This window comes from Priapulus caudatus, unplaced genomic scaffold (assembly GCF_000485595.1).
Source record: "Priapulus caudatus unplaced genomic scaffold, Priapulus_caudatus-5.0.1 Scaffold879, whole genome shotgun sequence".
Classification (NCBI taxonomy): Eukaryota; Metazoa; Priapulida; class Priapulimorpha; order Priapulimorphida; family Priapulidae; genus Priapulus; species Priapulus caudatus.
The window spans coordinates 99,919-118,452 of NW_014577940.1; the positions used below are offsets into that span (position 1 = coordinate 99,919).

General features: G+C 43.2%; 2 protein-coding genes across 2 annotated transcripts in view; one reads left to right on the plus strand and one right to left on the minus strand.

Moving 5' to 3' along the window:
- The window catches only part of LOC106814180 (O-phosphoseryl-tRNA(Sec) selenium transferase-like), an 11,443-nt gene extending 8,949 nt beyond the window's left edge, over window positions 1–2,494 (minus strand). The window contains exons 1-4 of the mRNA XM_014818477.1: window positions 2,343–2,494; window positions 1,962–2,080; window positions 1,638–1,796; window positions 925–1,078 (exon numbers count right to left, since the gene is read on the minus strand). Of these exons, the coding sequence (XP_014673963.1) occupies window positions 925–1,078; window positions 1,638–1,796; window positions 1,962–2,080; window positions 2,343–2,431 (521 nt within the window). The 5' untranslated portion in view covers window positions 2,432–2,494. The remainder of the gene's footprint in view (window positions 1–924; window positions 1,079–1,637; window positions 1,797–1,961; window positions 2,081–2,342) is intronic.
- A 3,966-nt stretch (window positions 2,495–6,460) lies between these two features.
- LOC106814174 (RRP12-like protein) overlaps window positions 6,461–18,534 on the plus strand; it is a gene marked incomplete at its 3' end in the record, with an annotated part of 27,099 nt that continues 15,025 nt past the window's right edge. Inside the window, exons 1-10 of the mRNA XM_014818470.1 lie at window positions 6,461–6,608; window positions 14,654–14,862; window positions 15,040–15,123; window positions 15,338–15,414; window positions 15,702–15,807; window positions 16,177–16,293; window positions 16,596–16,734; window positions 17,030–17,157; window positions 17,742–17,840; window positions 18,213–18,416. Coding sequence (XP_014673956.1) covers window positions 6,461–6,608; window positions 14,654–14,862; window positions 15,040–15,123; window positions 15,338–15,414; window positions 15,702–15,807; window positions 16,177–16,293; window positions 16,596–16,734; window positions 17,030–17,157; window positions 17,742–17,840; window positions 18,213–18,416 — 1,311 coding nt within the window. The remainder of the gene's footprint in view (window positions 6,609–14,653; window positions 14,863–15,039; window positions 15,124–15,337; window positions 15,415–15,701; window positions 15,808–16,176; window positions 16,294–16,595; window positions 16,735–17,029; window positions 17,158–17,741; window positions 17,841–18,212; window positions 18,417–18,534) is intronic.

The following is an 18,534-nucleotide window of genomic DNA, read 5'->3' on the forward strand; positions in this document are numbered from 1 at the left end:
AATACATAAACATGATATCAAAATATTCATGACAATACATCAGTGTTGGTTCTTCATGTTGCTTATGGTGGGCGGAGGGGTACCAGGAGATAGCGTAAAAAAATTAGAGGTACGGGGAGTCCAACAGGTTGGGAACCACTGCATTAACTGCTTGGCATATATCACTCAGCGTTACTCAGTGCACAGTGAGGGAATGTTGATACATTAACGGCACGGCATATATCACTCAGCGTCAAGAACATCAAGTAGAGGTGGGGAGAGATTGCTCACTGTTAGAATTGATGTCTTCTACAATAAGAGACAGCAAACAATTACATATGACGTGTCACGAAACTGCAGTTGATCGGTTGACGTCATACTAGTGGACTGAATGGGACGAGTCTCTCATGAGTAACACACATATATGAATTGCTAATGGAGAGGATTTTAATTGTTTAATTGGCGATAAGCTCGTTAGCATGATCGCTCATAATATCCTGAAACACCAAATTCTACCAAAATAGACGACCGTATTCGCCCCGATACCAAACACAAGTAAGGCCTAAAAAAAGACCTTTGTTTCTGCTAACCCGAGCGAGTCTATTTTAAACCGCCGTGTCGAAACTTTTTATTGTGATCAACAAAATATTTTTTTTTATTTTTCAAAATATAAAAAAAAAAAATCCCAACGTGATATCGATCGGTAAATGCATTGATTTGACTTTGAAGTCATTATATGGGCTGTTATAGTATAAAACTTGTTAGAAAACCAAAAAAAAAAAAATTGGATAAAAAAGTTTGCCTGCCTACCGTGTCCAATTTTTTTCAGCTCATTAGCGGAAACAAACATCTTTTTTCTTAAGCCTAACAGAAGAATGCCAAAACAAAAGAGCATCAGAGATCGCGGATGTCGTTGGCGCACGCACGCATCCTCGTGGGCCTCACCTGTCCGGTACGCGCGGCGCGAAGCAACTAGTTGTCGACAGCACACAGGCGACGTTCTCTGCTCCCAGCTCCAGCAGCTTCTCTGCCATTGCCTCAACATTCGTGCGCAGCTCATCCCCCTCACGACGATTCTCGATGACAACCGCTGTGTACCCTGAAGGAAAGATGCCGCACGATAGATATGATAGATAGATGCCCGTTATCACATGAAGGAGACTTGGTATAGGTATAGATAGTACTAATACATTACAAGTGTATGTTATTGTCCTGCGCACGTTACGTATTCATCTATGAGAGCTCTTCCATATCAAACACATATATTGAAATAGAAGACTAGAAACATCGCTCTCACGAATAGGATTGACTTTATGATCTTAGGAAACAAGGGTGTAAATTAACGCACTCTCGGATAGTTTGCTACTGTATTGAGAGCCTGCATTGATTATGGTCATACATATATATATATATATATATATATATATATATATTAAGAGGAATGTATATATATAAACATATTATACTGATTCGCGAATTATTCGACACGTCTGCCGCCTTCTGTCGACAATAAGCATACTTTTAACACAGATCTATTTTTAAATGGGTAGTTTACACCGAAAACATTGTATATGCCAAAACGTTTTTGTCAATCAGATAGTCATTTGAATGTATTAGCATTAGCTCACTGTATGTTCGCAAAGAAGAAACCTTCTCACCTGCCGTCGCAATGCACTTGAAGCACGACTTCTGGTCGATTCGGGACCAAATCACATATTTCGCGTGTGGCCGCGACTGCCTTATAGTGAGCAGACACAACGTCATTGTCATCCCCGTTGCCATGGGTACAACAAAGCAGGCAGCAGTTGACGTCACTCCTGCAGACAGCACAGGGATAACTACCAATTGTTTATTTAATAAATCACTATCGTAGCACTAAACAATAAGGTGAAATTAAAAAAAAAAATTGCTGTCCATGTTCACAATAGGCATGCAGAAATACTCCATTCTCCATCCTCTATACTTGTTACAACTTTTAATACCTGTTTTTCTCAGAACCTCAAGCAGGAGTGAATTTGTGAGTTTCATTAGAATGCTTGAGCCTGCTGCCTTTGGCTGCACTGCAACTAAATCTCCTGACCTGCCTATACCATGTCCAAACCTAAAAAAAACCATGAAGTGAATATATATCCCATGACCTATTTATATCATAATGCAGAACAGCAAACATTTTTAATACGTAAGGAAATATAGCATATAGTAGGTGCTGCAATGTAGTTTTTACATGGATGAATAAATTTCACAGTAAGTAAATCTGCATCATACACATGCACCTCCGTTTGAACAGGTGCAGGTAACCAAGTCTTTCTAATAATTCATTTATAACAAGTAAGATGGTTTCGAGGCGATCGAATTACACGCACCTGTAATGTCTTCGTCGTACTAGGTTTGATGCGATCCTTGCCTCTCGTTCACCGACTCCACAATTGCTTGGAAAATTGTTGCTGTCCATCAGTGCTAGCTCATTCAACAGCAGTTCTATGGTGGCATCGTCCCAACCTTCATCTGGCCATTTCCTCTGATAACGAAAATAACAGCACACCTGTCATGACGGATATCTCTGCGCTCCTAATACCTCAGTGAATACAAGAGGCAACCATGTGATGTTATTCAATCCTATTGCCGGCTCCAGATTTGACAAGGCTTTTACAACCAGAGGGTAATTGCACACTGGAATACAATACTTACAAGCGAAGTGGGAGCATAGTCCTTAAAGCTTTTTAAAGACAGCTAGACTAGTTAAGTTTCCTTCAGAATCAGAATACGGGTACTGATTAAGTAAGGAGGCAGGCCTACACTAAACGCCATGCACACACATAAACTACAAAAACTACATATATGCATAAACTACAAAAACCGCCATACACTATATGCATATATATATATATATATATATATATATATATATATATATATATATATATATATATATATATATATATATAGCCGTATATATATATATATATACTGTATGTGTACATGTGTAAGTGCGTGTATACTGTAACGTGCATAAAATGTGCCAAGTGTGCAGCCAACAATGCTTCTGTTAATAGCTCACCTCACCTCTTCAACTAACTAAGTCTACGATATTGGGTAATATAACTATAAAAACAAGAAATTATTTAAGTGTGTATTGATCTCACACTGCGCTCTAACAATGGCGAATGAGATTTCTGTGAGCGGCGAATCCGGCTTGTGAGCCTTGGCTGTTAGGCATATGCGCGAAGGTATCAGCCTCTCACACAGTTGCATGACAATCGTCAGTTATTTTATGTCTGGTTTAGCATCGAGATTTCATCGATCATCGACTGCTCCTGAAGAATAATATTAGCACACAACTCGTCACACAACCTGGCATATATGTAAATTGAGCTCAATACTGGCACTGATTTACAGTTGGCACAATCCTAGATGCTAATCTAGGTGCTGAATCTGGAGTGCTAAGCTTAAAATGGTAGAAGGCACGAAAGATGGTGTCGCAAACACAATGCACCCACAATGCATCTTCTTAGGCTAACTTGGCCAGGCTGCATACTTATACTATTAGTATTACTATACTATATATACCAGTGCTACAGAGCGACAGCGCTCATCAATATTGACGGCAGGTGTTCTGATCTACACTCACTGGCAACGAATCAAAGGCACCTCCCATCGTGCGTTCGTTCTCCCTCGTTGTTCTCTCATTCTTTCTTTTCGCTTGTCTCGCTTCTTCCTTCGCGCTCTCTCTCTCTCTCTCTCTCTCTCTCTCTCTTCTCTCTTCTCTACTTCTCTGCTCTCTGCTCTCTCTCTCTCTCTCTCTCTCTCTTCTCATTTCTCTCTCTCGCTCTCGCTCTCGCTTCAAAAAAGCAAAATACATGATGAACTCTCTCTCTCTCGCTCTCTCTCTACTCTCTTCTCTCTCTCTCTCTCTCTCTCTCTCTCTCTCCTCTCTCTTCTCTCTCTCTCTCCTCTCTCTCTCTCTCTTCTCCTCTTTCTCTCTCTCTCTCTCTCTCTTCTCTCTCTCTCTCTCTCTCTCTCTCGCTGAAATGGTGTTGCCAGAGCGAACAGAGACAATAGACACTAATCTGTATGACACTGGAAAAGTCAGCCTCGGTTCAAGCACAAACATGTTGACTTTCACTAAAATTATTGATTCTAAATTTTTTATTTATTTGCTGCAGGGCTCTGCAGGCCGCACAGATCCCCGTAGAGGCCGCATGCGGCCCGTGGGCGCGCAGTTTGCCCAACCCCTGCTTAAGTTAAGGAGGGAATGTTCCCCTTCTTTTACACCTTTTGACTTTGACCCCAGCCTTCAACCATCAATCCGAATAATCGTGGACCGTACGCTCGAGCTGTTAAGATTTTGTTGCCAACTGTTGACGGCGCAACGGACGCAGGACCACGTCATTGCGATTCTACAAGCTGCATCTGACTATGTCAGATGAGCTAAATCTGATGCGGATATCGATCCAATGACTTTGAAGCGACATGACGCCTGCGATGGTACGGCGTTCGCGCTATCAGGCTTATTGGCTTTCTAGATTATTGGCCATGTGCCATGAATATGAGACACTGTGACATCATTGAGGCGCCAGTTCAGGAATCCATGTTTAACCCTCTCTTGAGGCCGTCAAAAGGATATTCAGACACTATACTTTCGCACGTCAGTTGAAGCCCACATTTCATGTCTTTCAATAAAGTGATAAAAATGGTAGCCAGCCGCTGCAAACAAAAAAGTTTTTCACTCTGTCCATTTAGGCATGTCTGATATCTGAACCTTTCCCCCACTGCCTTTGACCTGTGACCTCCAATTTATTCGCTCACTTAGCGTGATGGGTTTCCCTGCCTCACACTCACTATACACTAGGCTCTAGCTAACTATAGCCCGCGTACAGTTGCCGCTGGGCTATAGAAACAAGACCATTAGGGATTGCGCGGGACCAGAACTTAAGCAACGCTTATACGGGCTATAAAACGTCTGTGGTAGGCCAATTAATGGCCTGTTTATTCTGAAGTGAATATTGCCTTAAGTTATATCAGCCTACCTAAAATTTTAACTCTACTATCATTTGAAATTTGGATCTACTGCGGTATTTTGGTAAACAAACATTATTGATTTTGAGAACTTCAACGGCCATTTTCCGGCGGTGCAGCAGCGCCAGTTGAGCGGGAATATGTATTTCCGCACGTTGAGGGGTGGGCTGGTAGTGTTGGTTGTGGACAAAAATAATTAATTTAGCTTTAGAACCGTCAGCGATTGGAAATTTGGAATTCACTGCCCGAAAAAATTGTCATATCAAAAACGATAAATGAATTCAAAACAAAATTGACATGGCAACTGCATGTCCCACCTGACAATATGACTACCTTAACTTAGTCTGTATATAGTCACATAGTAATGATGTAATGATCTGATCACATGATGTAATGTATACAATGGGAATTTACCTTCCAACGTACGTATACTTCATATACCTACAATACCACGACCGCTCGCAATGATGTTTAGAATGATTTAACATCGCTAGGGACTATGAACAAAATTGAGGGTTGATGTATTAATTAGACCGGATACAGCACATGCAGGCACTTGGAACGTCTCAATAAAACAAAATAATGGCTTAAATAACACGAAATGTTACGAAAGTCTTAATGTTCTCTACTCTATTTCGCTATAATCACCTGTAAATGCGGTCAAATGCTCATCTGCAAACCACACAAGTACACCGATACGGCCATGAATAAGAGATGACCCTCTCTTATTTCATGTTGATTTGTGCCACGGCAGCCCACAGCGCGGGCGGGCGTTCAGTTGTACTTGTGTTTGCAGATGAGCATCATTGGTCGGCATTTACAGGTGATATGGCGAAATAGAGCTAGAGAAACTTTAAGACTTTCGTACATTTCGTGTTGTGTATTTACCATTATTTTGTTTTATTGAGACGTTCCAAGTGCCTGTGGCTGTGCTGTGGCTGTGGGATACAGGCCCTTGCCTTGGCCTTGGGTCTATTCCTGTAAACCGCTATTCTATTCTATTCTAGACAATTAACTATAACATTACAATTAGACTATAACATTACAATTAGGTACCTATTGCGTCATGTCGAATATAAAAGTCAGCTAACGCTAAATGACAAACAAACATGCAAGCAGCACAGTTATAACCATAACGAGAGGTTTATTTACAAAGTTATCATGCTTTTCAGGATGCGCTACGAGCGCCTAAGCAGTGTGGACTGAAAGGGATTTTAGCTTTACTGACAGAATCTCTCGGAATAATCTTATTAATCAACCTTGGCTTAACATTTTAGTTCTCAAGTATCTCGTCTTACTGTACAATGTAGGTGGTCTTTGAAAAATAATAGAATGCTTAACGTTATATTTTTATGAAATATAAATGGGTATATTCGACAAAAGATATTAAAATGTTTAGCTTACAAATTCCCTTTCCACCATCCTCAGACTAGAGTAAGATGCTCTGATATTACAACTTACAAGCATGGCAGGAAAGGCATGTCGTACACGCGTAAAGAACGCGTCACATGGGAAAGTGAAGAAATTGAAAAAGGGACAGAGTAGTAGTAGCAATCCAGAGACAAGAAAGTTCCGTGATGCAGCCAGAAACAGATTTTTTAACTTCGGTAAAGGTATGCGAGCCTAAATTACTCCCGTATGTCGAATCTCACTCAGTCACTGACACTGACTCGATCAGTCGGATCACGACTCGCCTTAGCTCTTTTTTTTTTTTTTTTTATTTATTTAGGCAATTATCCATCATATACAATTACATGCATGACTTTTACAATAAAAATTTGAATCATTAAATTGCGATAATTACCAAGGATACTATACACCAAAAAGCATGACTACGCCACACCTTATATTACATTGTGGTCCTTGTTTTGCTTGCTTTCAGGGAACAATTTCCAGCCAAAAACTTTGCATAGCCAAAATGTGCATATACAAAATAAAATTTTGATAGCAATTGGATAAATGTGTATAGCATTTTTTTTCAGACAAATCACAGTGCAAATTTACCCGCAGTGCATGCATTGGCGTGTTATCGTGTCTGCCTGTGACAGGCACAGTAGCTAAGCCTAGGACACACTAAGCGATTCTGCAACGTGCCGACGCGCTTTAAACAGCGTGCGAGCTTGGCAACTCGTCCGCTCGCCTAATGTCGAGTTGAAAATATATCGGCCGGGCGAGTGAAAGCTAAGCTGACTCGCCATAGTTGGCGAGGTGTGAAAAATAATTGTCTAAACTTTAATCAAATGTTGGTTTCCTTACGTTATAAATATCAAACAGTGATGAAATCAGGTTCTAGCGATTGTGAAGCGGGGCTATCTGGACTCTCGACACGACATCCTCACTGTTATATTAGTGCAAAGGTCGCCGAAGAAAAGCAGGCCCGCGGCGAGCGCCTGCAAGCCGCCAGCACAGCGTGGCTGTGTATACGTGCCTTGGGCGCCGGCATATGTGATTGATGTACGGGGGGTAGGAACTTCCAACCCAATCCTGGAGGCAGCGAATTGTTTAAAAGTCACGTTGCCTGTGTGGTGTTACACATCAATGACAATTCGGCGTAACGTGGCATTTCATTGACGCGGCAAAAGCAGCCAGGAAATAAAAAAGTAAATTGTTAAACATGTATGTTTCCGTTTACCATCATCGCATGGGCTGCATCGCACAACTGCCGGAATTCAATAAAACAATGATGCCCGTAGCAAATAGGGCTGAAAATTTACATCGCGAATTGCGATGCGATACCGGGAAAATTATTGCCCTGGCCTTAATTGAATCTAACAATTAGTACTAGTATACTCTAGTAGTAGTGTTTGTGCCCAAACTTGGAATCTTTTTTTTTTTTTTTTTTTTTTATTTTTTTTGTTTTGTGGTAGCTCAGTTTTGCCACTAAGCAACTGGTAACAATTGTCTTGCGCGGGCTACCCAACGACCTTAGTACTGGGGCACCCCCAATATTAAGATTGGGCAAACGACGTAAACAGAGCTTGCACAAACATGACCTTACATGACTTATTTATGGATATTCAAAGGTTTATATCCAAAAAACTATAAGAGTCGTAAACCTTCTCTTCCTCAATGTGTTTGGCACCTTTGATATAAATACGCGTATTAAATTATTACAATAAATATAAAATTGGGATAAATATTGAAGATAAGTTTTCTTCCTGTTTGTATCTTGTATCTGGTTCCCTCTCTATGTATTTCAATCGTATAGATTGTATGTCAATTGTAGTTTTGCACCGACGCACCACCACAAACACTCGCTATGAGCGCGTTCGTTGACATCACCCGACTGTTTTCAGTTTTGCAATCTGTGAGATTGCTGTCAGACCAAACTAGGGAATCGCAAGTTTTGGCAGCGCATCGCTGGCACAATCTCCGAATTTGTGCAGATTAAGTTTGGGTACGGCATACTAGTAACTACTACTATAGTAAGAGTACTATAACCCGCGTACATTGACTGCGCGCAGGTGGGCTGGGAAAAGTAAGATGGGGCGCGCAGTTGGCAGGGCCTTGCGCAGTCAATGTACGCTGGCGGCTATAGTAACTTTAGAGCTAGATCGCCTCAGCCTGCCGTCAGCTTGTTCTGCTGTTCTGGACCGGATTCTAGATACAATAATTGTAAACCAAACACAGGATAGGAATAATTACTAATAGTAATACTAATACTTCAATAGGCAGTGAAACCCTATCCTGTGTTTGCAGGTTACATTATTGTATACTAGACCCACGGTTCCGACAGTCTGTGAAACCATAACTTCTAAAGTGTTAAAGCTAACTCTGAGCTTAGTAAACTCCGAGTTAAATTGGGTTTCATATAATATGGATTAAATCCTGAGGACTTGAGTTAAGTGACTCAGAGATTAGATATCCCATAATTCCATCGCTTTAGTTTAGACAGACGAACATGATAGACTCATGATTAAGACGCATACGCATTAGATGATAGATGATAGACGCATTGCATAGAATGCAGGAACATGGTAGAAGGTGTAATGGAAAAAACGTATATATATGAAAAGCGGCAGCAATAAATAAATGAGGGAAATATATTTTGCCCAATGCGCGGATTGAAACCGCGACGTTTGCCGTCATTTATCACGACGCCTTTAACAGCTGCCGGCTATGAATTGCGGAATCGCAAGAATACCGTCTACATTTTCCCGCTATCTATAAATATCACAAGCAGCGTTCTCCCCAGCGAATGAAATTCACAAGGGGGCGAGCGGACGGGGAAGGGGGAGGGGAAGGGGATGACACTAGGGGGGTCGGGGGCGTGTTTTTTTACCGTACCACTAATTAATTGCGTAAACAAAATCGTCACCACACCATAGACGGTATTTGAGGTCTTGTAATATATATATAAGATAGTCGATTTCGTTGCTGTGTGAGGAAAGGTTGTGACTGTTTGTACTTGTGTAATTGTCTCCAGTTGCATGCGTGGACACAGGTAAAAATAAACCGCGCAGGGGTGTCCTGGTCGAATGGGATCTTTGACGATCGATTCCCTCGCTGGCAAATTTTATTTGCTGGTGGAAGTTAATCGGGACGGGGCGTGACGGTAATTTAAAACGGCCGCGAAAGATTTGAAACAGGGGGGAGGTTTCCCAACGAACGTACGGGAGAACCTGCACAGTACGCGATGCCGGGATCATGATTGTGGTACGCCATCAATGCGACCGAAAGTTACAACAAACGTAAAATACCACCGATATGTTTCAGCGCCAGCGGGGGATCGGCACACGGGGCAGTACTAGATAAACAAATTAGCTCTAAGTAGATAGTAGCCTAAAACTATTACCTAAACTGTTAAAAATATCTTCAAAAAGTCTAAAGATTATACCGAAAGACTAATCTATAACTAAATAGAATGTAAACTTGATTTTTAACCCTAGAGTTTAAGGACTTTAATCTAGCGATTCGTACCAGAGTTAGGCATATTAACTTCCGAAGTTGAAGTTAATCGCAAGACTGTTTGGAAACAGAATTGTAACTCGGACGTTAAGAGCTTGAATCCACGACTGGGAACTCGGGTCCTTTTCTGTTTGTCGGTATGTACGGTTGTATCTTGTCAGGACCTCGAATTAACGACGCACCGACGGCAATTGCCGTCAGGTGCCTTATCAAATTGCCGGACTGCCCTGAAAATCACCCGACCGCCGACGGCATGACCTTGCTTGCCCTTTTCTGTAATTCCCGTCGGTGCCTCTGGTTAGAACTTGGTCGCGGCCCGCACTGTTTGTCGCGCAGAGGCGAGGCTGGCGATAACCGTCTACCTTCTATTGGCCAAAACAATAACGTGGCTTGCTGCCAACCAGTCAATAGACGATCCGATAAATCCGTGCCCCACTCGCGCTGTGTTATGCCCGATGGTAGAACACAAATATTTAAATGCTGCACGTGACTCGACCGCGGCGATTAATAAGGCTGGGAAAACGACGCTCGCGCAAAGAATGGCCAGCATAGTTGATCATGATACGGTTGTAGCATGCTAAGTGCGAGTTAAAGCCGAGCCTATCAATTTTGTACATATTAAAAGCAAGACGATATTGATAGTATTATTGTATCCCCGCGAACGAAAGTCGCGCGGAGGATACTTATGGTTTCATGTCTCCAGCCTGCCGCCGAGCCACTCAAGTCCGCCGCGCAGAGAATTTCTTTTGCTCTATATAACTCGCACCCGTAATTTGAATCTAGCATGACACAAATTGGTACTATACTTACACATAGTGATGATCACGATCATCGATTATACATCGGCGATCATTCGTTGAACAGTGGCTCGAACAAGCGCTTTGGTTATCAAAAATCGCATAATCGATTAATCGAAAAAAAAAGTATTTGAACAAGAAAACTTGGAAAAGTGATGACAATTCAGTAGCATGTATTATACCACAGTAGTAAACAGTGCAAAACAAACCAGTAAGAGGCCTTAAACAAGCCACATAGCATGCACACACGTACAAGCACACGACGTTACGCACACGGCAGCCATTCAACACCCGCAGTAAACCGGATTGTAAGTTGTAGACGCATCAATCGTTTACTTTGGGGCAGCGATGATCGATAGCGAAATTACAACCGATTGACAACACTATTACACATCTTGGGAGAAGGGAGCAGTGTAACCAAACACCAGGTTACTCGCGACTTTATTTGACCTTTACTTGACCATTGTCATATTTCCTTCCGCGCTCTCTAATTCGCCGCCCACTAATTGACCTAGGGCTTACCAACTTGGTATACTTGCACATCTTGGGGAGAAGGTGAGCAGCGTACCAAAACGCAGGTCAATGCGGACCTTCATTCCAAGCTTTACTTTGAACCTTAATCAATATTTCCCCTTCGCTCTCTAAACTCGCCCCTCAATTTGAACCTCTGCGCTACCAAAACCAGGTCACTGCGACCGTTTATTTGACACTTTACTTTGACTCTGATTATATGTCACCTTCCGATCTATAGCTGCCGGCCCCTTATTGACTTAGCGCCTACAGAACTTTATACTTACCAGGGTTAGCACACTAACCATTTTAGTTTCATAGTCCTAACAGACTAGTAAGAAAAAATGTACTAGTCTTCAAGATTTTCTACTAGTCCTGCGAAGGACTCCTTAACTAGCGGCGCAGGGCGACGAAGTCAATTGTGATTTGCTAGGAGGTAGTTGGGTAGGGGGTGGAGCCCCCCTTTGCTTAGGGTAACAAGGGGTCTCACCCAGGTACAACGGGGGTGTCCCCAGAAAGGTTTTGTAAAAGACATTCCAATTGCTATAAAATACATGCTAACTTTGATATGGATCATAAGATTTAAACTTAATTAAATAAAATTTAATTTAGAATATCAATTTCGGCCCTCCTCTTGATGAGGAATCGTGGTGATTCGTCACTTAAGCAGCATAGAATTTGGCCTCATTTATAGCTACAAACTACTCCCGGCGCTTGTATCGGCTATCGCCGTAATTTGAACCTCTGGAGCTTGTCGGTGCAGGTAAGTGCTGCGCGACATCTAACCCTTGGCGCTTGTCAGCTGGCACCAGCTTGAACATAACTCGGTGTAGGGCCTGCCGTTTTTGCCCAATAGCATGTGCATTTCTAATGGGGTTCGCCATTTACATAATCGCTGGATAGATGGCCAGCGGTGCCAGCTGTCCGGTATCACTGCTAAACAATGCGATCTAGTTACGGAACGGAGGAGGTGCAAAGACATCTGGGAGGAAAGCTGATCTGCACGAACACGTGGGTGCGTGCGTGCGTGCGCACGTACACGCGTGTTGACGTACACGTGCGTGCGTGTGGACGTACACGTGCGTGCGTTTGGACGTACACGTGCGTGCGTGTGGACGTGCGTGTGTGGGCACATACACGTGTGCGTGCGTGCATAGGCACGTACACGTTTGTGCGTGCGTGTGCACGTACATGTGCGGGCGTGCGTGCGTGTGCACGTACACATGCGTGTGTCCCTGCGTGCGTGTGCACGTACACGTGCGGGCGTGCATGCGTGTGCACGTACATGTGCGGGCGTGCATGCGTGTGCACGTACATGTGCGTGTGTGCGTGTGTGTGCACGTACATGTGCGTGCGTGCATGTGTGTGTGTGTGTACGTGCGTGTGCACGTACACGTGCCTGTGTGCGTGTGCATGTGCACGTGCGTGCGTACGTGTACATGTACACGTGCGTGCGTACGTGGGCACGTACACGTGTGTGCGTGTACACGTACTTGTGCGTGCGTGTGCACGTACAAGTGCGCGCGTGCGTGGGTGCGTGTGCACGTACACGTGCGTGCGTCCATGTGTGTGTGCGCGCGTGTGCACGTACACGTGTGTGCGTGCGTGTGCATTTTCATCACATCTTTTGATCGCCACACACCATTTCAATCTCAGTTCTGGGTCACTTGGAAGTTGGGGCCCCACTGTTTCGTGAACAGGCGGCATGGTCCTTGCATTTCTTTTTGCTAGGATCTTTCTGTGCCCCTCGGAAGCATCATGCGCTGTCAGTTTCCAAACGATAGTTTGTAGTGCCGGTGAAAAAACTACCAGAGATACAGCCTGCACCACAGGTCATACTCTTGGCTGGGTCATACTCTAGCCACGGGTATGACGATTTCCACGCTGGCTAGAACGCACGCATCCTTTTCGTATTATCATAGACACGCTGGCCATCTAATTTCTCTTCCTGCGATTTACGTTTGGGAGGTGGAGGGGCGAGCGCCGTCCAAATACTTCCACATAACAACCTTGATGTTAGTATTATACTATTGGATAAAGATGTACCTAGTATTAGCTTCACTACTATTTGTATGGACTGCTTCAAGTAATACACGCATGCGATGTGGTTGAGATGTAAATACCTCCCTATGAGAGCGTATAACTGATTAGTTGCGTCAATTCTACAATCAGACTGTTTGTTCTATGTCAACAGCTACTGTCAAGCGATTGATTGGTTGACTGGGTTCGTGGCCCCATTGTTTAACAATGTTTGTACTGCCGTAGGGTCTAGTAGCATGCTTAGAGCGTGCAGAGCGTGCTAGCGTCTACTCTACTTGGACTAGCGCGTCTAACAGGGAAAACTTGTTAATGGGGACGAGTTATATATTGCTCTTTGGATCTTGGATGAGAGACGCTGCCGCTGGTAAAATCGATGGGAAATTGGGACGGTGAGGGACGGGGAAAATATAACTAGTCCCGCCTGACTAACTGCTATGGGAATCTACTAGTCCTTCTGATTTTTTACTAGTCTCGGACTAACGGACTAGCGTTAGTGTCGAACCCTGCTTACACATCTTGGGGAGAAGGTGTGTCGCGTACCAAAACCAGGTCACTACAACCTTTATTTGACCTTTACCTTTATCTTGATCATATTTCCCTTCCGCTGACCTAGCGCGACCAAACTTGGTATACTTACACATCTTGGGGAGAAGGTGTGTCACGTACCGAAACCAGGTCACTGCAACCTTTATTTCACATTGACCTTGACCTTGACCTTCATCATATTTTCCTTCCTCTCTATAACTCTGCCCCTAATTGACCTGGCGCGACCAAACTTCGTATACTTACACATCGTACATGTAGTTGGCGACAACTGCCCTTTCTAGTTTGTTATGAGTTTTTCTTTATTTTACAAAAGTGCCTTGGTGCCCTTCTCAAATTGTGAGAGTTGCCTTGATGCCTTTTAAAATTGCCTCGGTGCCCATCCATTTTAGAGAAAATTCAAGGCAATTTCTCACATGCTCCAAAAAACTTGCCTTGCGGCTGCCCCTCTCGTCACTTAATTCGAGGCCTGATCTTGTATCTTGGCTCCTTTCTTGTATTTCACAAGGCACTCGATTCAACGAAGTGCGGGGATTATCTAGAGAAAAAGGAGATTAATGCCGCCTCTAATTCTCTAGATATTAGTGTTACGGTTGAGTTGTTACTTCCTTACGTACCATATTGCATAGAAAGTTATAAGTTAACTTGTATGCTGGCCACAACTGTAAAACGGTCCGATAGCTAACGGTTTTTACCTATTCCTATTATATATGCCTAAAATTTTTTACTGTTGGTTATGTTTACATCGCTGTCAGTGTCATACATGTAACTTTATTAAAAGATTATTTAGCCAGTTGGTCCTGCTCAGTTCAGCATAGTCAACGCGTAATACGTTGTACATTTATTACACTATTATCCAGGAACCGGAGGGCTGACAACAGATGCCCTGAAGAAACATAATGAGAGTATAGAGGATGGAGAGCAGAGTGCAGCAGGAGTGAATGCTGACCAAGAGACCTTCAGTGCTAAGTCACAATCCACGATTCTCACTAGCTGGACTGACTGTTCAAATCAGTCCTTCAGCAAAGTTCACAGGCTATGGAAATCCAATTCTGCTACGCACAAGGAGGTGGGAAGCTAATTGCTTTTACAATATTAATTTAATGTTCATTGTTGGATTAAATGCTCTGAGGGTATGATCGACGATTTAAGTACTATGTTTTAAAAAGTAGGTAAGTGACATCAGAGGTACGTGTTCCTTTAAATAGTAGGTTGGTAATGTTGTTACATTGCGGTTTATATTCAGATACTGGCTGTCTTGGCAGCTGTTACAGAAGTAATAAAGAACAGAGGAGGAAAGGAGAGCGAAACTGAATATCTCGCAGCATTGGTGAGTTGTCTCATCGTTTAATTTCTACAATTTCAATTAGAGGCAAGCAAAACTAAATATTTTGTTCGATCATGGTATAGCATCTATATAACTATGTGATATTAGTAGGACGACACTGGTGAAGTAAAAGTGACACCTGAAATATAGGGCCACATTGTTTTTATCACAATGAACAGGATCAGGCTAATGTCATAATGTCATATTGTCTTTGCAGATGACAACTTTGGATACTGTGGACACTGAAGAATCTGTGACAGCAGTCATGTATCTCATTAGTCTTGTCATCAAGAGGTATAATAATATTATCTCCTTCACACAACTGCATATGGAGTAGGATCATATTAACGTTTAAACTTTAAAGGCTCACTTTTATCTATATTTCGGCCTTATTTTCATGTAAATTGGACTTTATTTCTATTACTTAGTAATGTAATCTTTTATATTTCAATATTAACAAGAAGAAAGTTAACAGTAAAATTCACTAGTGTGTGTTAGAAAATGAACCATTGTTTGTGCTGCATGCATGTTGTCATAAAGATGTCTGTTGTGTTGTTAAAGTTGAAGCGATATTCTTGCAGAACACCACACCCGGTGCTAAAAGCCAGGTTTTCAGAGTTTGGAACATGTTTTATGGACATACTTGCCAAATATGCAGGCTCCTCTTCCACCCCTCTTCTGCGATCCGTAAGTTAGAACGAAATTTCTGAATCTGGTTGCTGTATTAAAATTTCAGTGTATTGTTCATGGTGTGTGCATGGGTATAGCTTTGGAGTTTTTAGCAGCAATTTGCGTAAAATGCGTGTGCATGTTATCAAGTACAAAAGATTGCAAAAGTTTGTAACGATGATCCCATGCTCGGTGATCCCCTTATCAACATTGCCATAGTTTTCAGGCATTTCGAGCAACGTTTTCAATATTGAAAATGTGTGAATTAAGAATTCGAACTCAACAAGTTGGAATATACGTAACGGTGTTGCTACTGAGTATGTGTGTGTGAAATGCATTTGTGGTTATTTCAGTGTTCTTGTTTCTAATTGCTGTTTGTCTTGACAGACGATCGTGTGCTTGGCAACAGTGTTGCGCGTCCAGGATCAGGTTGTCTGGAGTGACTCGTCAACAACACAGCTATACCGCGCGATACTAACATTCACAACCAGTTCAAAACCAAAGGTGATTGCTTCCATCGATTCAGAATTACCGTTTATTGTTCTGAAAACTGATGACTTGAGATATCGGGATGTGGAAAATATCACCGATCAATCAGTGCAAATGTTTTATACGCCGTGATATGTCAAACTACCTGCGTTGTCCTGTGACTGTAGACTAGTAGTGAACGAATTGAGTGTGTAGTGTATGAATGAGAGGAATAGGGTAAAGTGAGCGAGGTAACATGCTGTAGTATATTAGCGCTAATGCATTTGTTCCTGGTTGCCATGGCGCTGACCGTTGCCATGACGCTGTCGTCTGCGTAGGTTAGGAAGGCGGCACATCAGGCAGTCTGCGCAATCCTGCAGGGCAGCGTGTTCATGACCCAGGATGCGGGCGTGGCCCACCACCCAGCCGAGAGCACGACAGTCAAGTTCTGTATTCAGCAGATAGAAGCGAGCGGAGGTAACCCTATCCTCTCTCTGGAACGACGTTTAAATGATGAGCTGGAAAGGAAATTTTCTGTCGCGTTCGGGGGAATTTCCATGCCCTGTTTAGTAAATAAGCTCTTACATGATAATAACAGGTTATACCACCGTCGCATAGTTGTAAAATGTTACCCAAGGGCAGATGAGAGAGGGATACATGAGGGCAATGTGTGTGCATGTGTACATGCACATGCATGTGCATATTTGTGAGTGTGTGTGTTTGTGTAATAGTGGTGCTCTTGTGTTCACGCATACACGCACTTTTATTTTAGGGTCAGATGAGGCAACAGCTACGCTCCATGCTCTCGGTGTTCTAAAGCTTGTGCTGCCAGTGTTGACATCGAAGAACTTGAAATCATCATGTGAAACGATCCTGAAGCTCATGACATTAAGTAACATGGTATGCACATCCTAGATTGCACTCATACCAAATATTAGATTTAGATATGGATTCCAATCAGTAAAGTATCGATATGTGTATCATGAGTGGTCAAATGTAACGATACGTGTATTGTCAAGATCTGTATTGTCTGTATTGTGATACATCGATATATCGATGAGGCCATAATAAAAATATTGTTTGTTTGTCCTCACCCGACCGACCCGCCAAAAAGGGGCCGACTCAAAAAATTTTATTGAGCTTTTTTTTCTTTTTCTTTTTAACAAATTGTATCACTGTACATTATATAAATCTGTAGGCAATACATTATATGTATCAAGCAAAAGAAACATTCAACATAAAAGGTATCTCCACACAAGCACACCCGAGCATGTAGACACCATGCTGAATTTGTAAAAAGACCCCCGCCCTCAAAAAAAGCCGACCTATCTACCCAAACCTTTCAGCCTGGGTCGGGTGAGGGCAAACAAATATTTTTTTAATTGTGGCCTGAGAATCTTCCCACCCCATACTAAGTGGGCGTATGTGTCCCAGCAGGCATTGTCTGGAGAGCGTTAAGTTGGCGTGATTTTCCTGTGTTCCAGGTGATCAAGGTGACCTCCATGAAGGCCCTGCATGCGATGTTTGAGGCAGAACCGAAGTCTGATTGCCTGACAGCAGAACTGAATGCACAGCTAATCTCTGTAAGTGAAAACTATATATATATATAGAGAGAGAGAGAGAGAGAGAGAAAGAGCGAGATAGACAGAGAGAAAGAGAGACAGACAGACAGACAGACAGACACAGACAGACAGACATACAGACAAGAAGCCAGAATAACAAACAGACAGGTAGGTAGACTACATGTCAAGTAAAACATTAGTGTTGTAATCTGATAAATATGGCTGCAGTGGTTCATCTTCGTCAACATAGCATTCTGTTACACGGTCGTATCGAGAACAGTTGACTAGTAATGGTAAACACACGGTAACAATCCTCGACCTCGGATTTGCCGGTCGTAACCGTGCCGATCTATCTTCACACGAGAGGGCGCTAGCAAGCCGTCGTTGTTGCAGGCGCTGTACGACTACCAGCCGGCGAGGGACGACGCTCACCAGATGGCGCCGTGGGCGGCGGTGATGCGCGCGGCGCACGTGCGTCTGCTCGCGCTCAGTCGGCCCCTCGCGGCCGCGCACCTCCCGCGGCTCGTGCACGCCGCCGCCGCGTGCTTCCTGAGTGAGAAGCCAGCCGTCGCTCACGCGGGATACGAGACGATGAACGTACGTACGGGCATGAGTCTGTAGGTGTGGGGGTGAGGGTGGGTGGGGGAGGCTGTAGATACATGGGTGAGGGTGGGTGGGGGAGGCTGTAGATATGTGGGTGAGGGTGGGTGGGGGA